Source organism: Bison bison, unplaced genomic scaffold, assembly GCF_000754665.1.
Source record: "Bison bison bison isolate TAMUID 2011002044 unplaced genomic scaffold, Bison_UMD1.0 scf7180017864390, whole genome shotgun sequence".
Lineage (NCBI taxonomy): Eukaryota > Metazoa > Chordata > Mammalia > Artiodactyla > Bovidae > Bison > Bison bison.
In genome coordinates this window covers 1,079,979-1,085,042 of record NW_011494962.1, presented here as the reverse complement: position 1 = coordinate 1,085,042, position 5,064 = coordinate 1,079,979, and the positions used below count along the sequence as shown (strand labels likewise).

Genomic DNA, 5,064 nt, shown 5'->3' with positions numbered 1-5,064 from the left:
ATAGCCCCTCCAGGCAGTCTCTGTGTGGCTACATCAAGTCCTCTCCCAATACCTGTGTGCCTGAGACTCAGCATTAAGCCACTGAGACTCCTGGGGTGCTACCCCTGTAGCAGCTATATTCATAGCTGCCCCATCTGTCACCTTGTGTGTACGCTGACAGTGACCACTACCCACCCACCCCCATCACTCCCCAGGCCTCCCAGTCTCTCTCTGTGTAGCTAGACAGTCTTTTCCCAGGGCCTGGTTGTCCCAGATATCACACCAGGCTGTGGTGTGGAGTGAGCAGAGTTGGGGTGATCGCCCTTTTGGATTAAAAAGAGTGTTGATCCAGTAGCCACAAGCCCAAAGATCTCTCCACCCTGATTGTTGGCAAACCAGCCCATGCACACCCCTCATAAGTAGAGTCTATCTAGGCTTCTCCAGTACTTCTATCTGTCTCAGCAGTTGTCTCAGCAGACGAGGGGGTTTGTCTCCCATGCACAGGACCTAGGACTGGAATGCCCAGATTGTGGCTCACCCTGCTTGCTGTTTGAGTGAAGGTCCTTCTCCTCGTATCAGATCCTTCCCAAGGGTGCAGGTCCTGAAATGATGCCTTTTTTCCCCATCCTACAGGGTTACACGTTTCTTGCTGTTTTGATTTTATAGGAGTCCTTCTACCAGTTTCCAGTTGGTTTTTCATGAGCATTGTTACACATGTAGATATTTTTTTGATGTGCCTGTGGGAAAATGAGTTCCATGTCTTCCTACACCACCATCTTGTTCCCCCTCCCTAAGTCTACATTTTTTATGATTATAAAAAATTATTAAAATACACAAATTACATGATTATTAAATTGTTGAAGTATAAGTTTTAAAAAATTACTTACTGAATTTTATTCTGTGTATTTAAATTGCTTCCCTGGTGGATAAGTTGCTAAAGAAACTGTCTGCAATGCTGGAGACTGAGGTTCAATCCCTTGGTAGGGTAGATATCCTGGAGAAGGAAATGGCAAGGAATATTTAAATTAATAGCAAAAATTTTGACAAAAGTGAAATATCTCATTAGTTGCTTTTTGTGTTCATATGATTATATGTTGATTAGTTTTTTATTTATGACATTTACTTATTCACTTATTTATTTGACTGTGCTGGGTCTTAGTTGCAGCACATGGGATTTTCCATTGTCTTTGTGGCATGTGGGATATTTCTAGTTGCCACATGCAAACTCTTAGTTGCAACATGTGGGATCCAGTTCCCTGACCAGGGATCAAGACTGGGTCTCCTGCATAGGGGCTCAGAGTCTTAGCCACTGGACTACGATATGCATGCATAATTTTGATCAGATCAAAAAAGTTATATTTAAAATGCATTTTCCCTATAGATAAAATTTTATAACAAATTTTAAGTAGAAAAATTAAAAGCATGAGCTAATTATTGTTCAGTTCAGTCGCTCAGTCGTGTCCGACTCTGCGATCCCGTGAATCACAGCACACCAGGGCTCCCTGTCCATCACCAACTCCTGGAGTTCACCCAAACCCATGTCCATCAAGTCGATGATGCCATCCAACCATCTTATCCTCTATCGTCCCCTTCTCCTGCCCTCAATCTTTCCCAGCATCAGGGTCTTTTCCAATGAGTCAGCTCTTCACATCACGTGGCCAAAGTACTGGAGTTTAAGCTTCAACATCAGTCCTTCCAATGAATACCCAGAACTGATCTCCTTTAGGATGGACTGGTTGGATCTCCTTGCAGTCCAAGGGACTCTCAAGAGTCTCCAACACCATAGTTCAAAAGCATCAATTTTTCAGTGCTCAGCTTTCTTTATAGTTCAACTCTCACATCCATACATGACCACTGGAAAGACCATAGCCTTGACTAGATGGACCTTTGTTGGCAAAGTAATGTCTCTGCTTTTTAATGTGCTGTCTAGGTTGGTCACAACTTTCCTTCCAAGGAGTAAGTGTCTTTTAATTTCATGGTTGCAATCACCATCTGCAGTGACTTTGGAGCCCAGAAAAATAAAGTCTGACACTGTTTCCACTGTTTCCCCATCTATTTGCCACCAAGTGATGGAACCAGGTGCCATGATCTTAGTTTTCTGAATGTTGAGCTTTAAGCCAACTTTTTCACTCTCCACTTTCACTTTCATCAAGAGGCTCTTTGGTTCTTCTTCATTTTCTGCCATAAGGGTGGTGTCATCTGCATATCTGAGGTTATTGATATTTCTCCCAGCAATCTTGATTCCAGCTTGTGCTTCTTCCAGCCCAGGGTTTCTCATGATGTACTCTGCATAGAAGTTAAATAAGCAGGGTGACAATATATAGCCTTGACTTACTCTTTTCCCTATTTGGAACCAGTCTGTTTTTCCATGTCTAGTTCTAACTGTTGATTCCTGACCTGCATACAGGTTTCTCAAGAGACAGGTCAGGTGGTCTGGTATGCCCATCTCTTTCAGAATTTTCCACAGTTTATTGTGATCCACACAGTCAAAGGCTTTGGCACATTCAATAAAGCAGAAATAGATGTTTTTTCTGGAACTCTCTTGCTTTTTTGATGATCCATCGAATTTGATCAATTCAAATTTGGCAATTTGATCTCTGGTTCCTCTCCCTTTTCTAAAACCACCTTGAACATCTGGAAGTTCATGGTTCACATATTGCTGAAGTTAGCTATGGTTTTGTTTAAAATTTGCCCAGAATTGTTACCAAAAAATGCTTGTTTTGCTTTCTACCTAATATCCATCTGTATAACAAACAGGAAGATAAGGGAATTGTGTTAGTAGTAGTGACTTATTGTACAGAGTACACATTAAATATATTTTTACTTTCTAGAATGTTCCTGTGACCATTGTTCAACTCACTGGATTGGATTTGGAAGTAGTTATTATCATCTTTCGAGTAAAACCAAAACCTGGATGGAGAGCCATGCTGCCTGTGAAGAGCTAAATACCCACCTTCTAAAGATCGATATCAAGGGAGAGCTGGTAGGGGAAACACTTCATTTGTTTGTTTTTGTTGTTGTTATACTGTGACTGTATTTGGTTTGAAAACATTAGTGATTGATGCTATAATTTGGCAAAACTAAAGTTCTCAAAAGTCTATGATATTTTGTTTCTTTGACTCAGTTTTATTAGGGAGAAATTAGAGAAACTCCACTTTTTGAACATTCAATGCTAGGGAAAAAGCACATTAATAAATGAGATATCTTGAGAAAAAATCTTATTAATACTAAGTGGATGTGTGCAAACCCTTGGGCGAAATTTAATCAATAATCTTTGAGTCAGAAAGGAGTGAATTATAATATGTACACATTTATGATTTTTTCCAAATAGGAAATTTTATCAATGCTTGAAGTAAAAGGATGGATAGGTCTCAAAATCAATGAAACCAGTGAATCCTGGTTATGGGAAGATGGCAGCACAGTAATTGAAAACCTGTATGTACAGTGTTTTGATAACTGAACTTTTCTGAGATTATATGTGGTTTTGTGTGTATGTGTGTTATGTGTGTAGGGAACAGAAAGAGCAACCAAGATAAAGGAAATCATTATGTTTTTTGAGGATCAGTCTGTGGGATTTAATTGGGGAAAATAATTCTTTCTAAATAATCTCAGCTTTAGAACCTTTACATTGTTAACTTTACTGGACTCTTAGGAGAAATTTGGGCATAGTTTTAGGCAAGTTTATAAATCTATACATTTCTATCATAGTTTTATCATTCATGATTTGCTTTTGTTGTTGTCCAGTCACTGTCATTTCCGATTCTGTGACCCCATGGACTGTCTTCCCTATCCTTCATTAACTCCCTGGGTTTACTCAAAGTCATGTCCATTGGGTCAGGGCTGCCATCCAACCATCTCATCCTCTATCACCCTCTTCTCCTCTTGCCCTTAATCTCTCCCCACGTCAGGGTCTTTTCTGTTGAGTCAGCTCTTCACATCAGGTGGCCAAAGCATTGGAGCTTCAGCTTCAGCATCAGTTCTTCCAATGAATATTCAGGATTGATTTCCTTTGACTTATAAATTGTCATTTGGCTTATAATTCTATTTAAACAAACAGGATTATATACTGTTTAGTATTAACTGCTAAATTTAAAGACTCAGTCTTCAGGGGTTTGTTCTTATTTTATTTGTTTAGTTTGTTCTTTTATTCTTTCTCATTTTGTTTGTTAATTTTAAGCTTGAGATAAAATTGGCATTTGAAGATTTTATTGCTTTAATTTTTTTACAGATTTGAATTCCTGAAAATGGAGAAAGATGGTTGTGCATATATTGAAGGAAATTATGTTTATACTGCTAACTGTTCATCTAGGAAAAGTTACGTGTGTGAGTTTACTGTATAGCAGCTCAATTTTGCTAATACAAGTTGTTGCTGCTGCTGCTGCTGCTGCTAAGTCACTTCAGTCATGTCCAACTCTGTGCGACCCCATAGACGGCAGCCCACCAGGCTCCAGCATCCCCGGGATCCTCCAGGCAAGAACACTGGAGTGGGTTGCCATTTCCTTCTCCAATACAAGTTGTTAGTGAATCCTAATTAATTAAAGAGCATAAAATATGTTGCTGCTTTTATAAAATTTTATTAGTTATTAGTTAAACCTTTTTTTACTGCATGCAGAATACTTTAGTTACATTTCCAAATTTTAAATGTACTCAAAGTGAGGAAAATTTACCACCCATAAATTCCTTGGGAGTGAGTAGTCTCCTTATGAGAGCTCATATTAGTAATTATTTATGTAATAAAGTTAGCAAACATCCTTTATGAACTAAAAAAATTGTAAAAATTAGGGATATAAAACTAAAAAAGACTTCTACTTATATCGGTTAGGGTTCTGGCATGAAATAGACATTTAAGATTGTTGTAGAGGTTTACAGTGGTAAACCACATTAGTAAGGTTTAATGGAAAAACAAGAAATAGCAAGATTTATAAACCTTTGTCTGTCCAGTCTTGGAGGCAAACCAGTATGCTTATGTTCATGCATACTCCTTAAGAACAAAGGCCAGGCTTCCCACAGCCCTTCCATCTGTTTTAGTAGTCTTACAATCAGTCACAGGTACTTGTCTCCCCCACATAGGACTCCAGACTGTGA

The 5,064-nt window shown here is 38.9% G+C and overlaps 1 protein-coding gene across 4 annotated transcripts in view; it reads left to right on the top strand.

The window, feature by feature from the left end:
* Positions 1–4,414, top strand: part of LOC105002141 (natural killer cells antigen CD94-like) — a 15,473-nt gene extending 11,059 nt beyond the window's left edge. For 3 of the 4 annotated variants that reach the window (XM_010858656.1, XM_010858654.1, XM_010858655.1), the window contains exons 5-7: positions 2,811–2,962; positions 3,311–3,414; positions 4,208–4,414. In XM_010858656.1, coding sequence (XP_010856958.1) covers positions 2,811–2,962; positions 3,311–3,414; positions 4,208–4,319 — 368 coding nt within the window. In that variant the 3' untranslated portion in view covers positions 4,320–4,414. The remainder of the gene's footprint in view (positions 1–2,810; positions 2,963–3,310; positions 3,415–4,207) is intronic. The other variant, XM_010858657.1, reaches the window with a different exon arrangement.
* Positions 4,415–5,064: the final 650 nt, after the last annotated feature.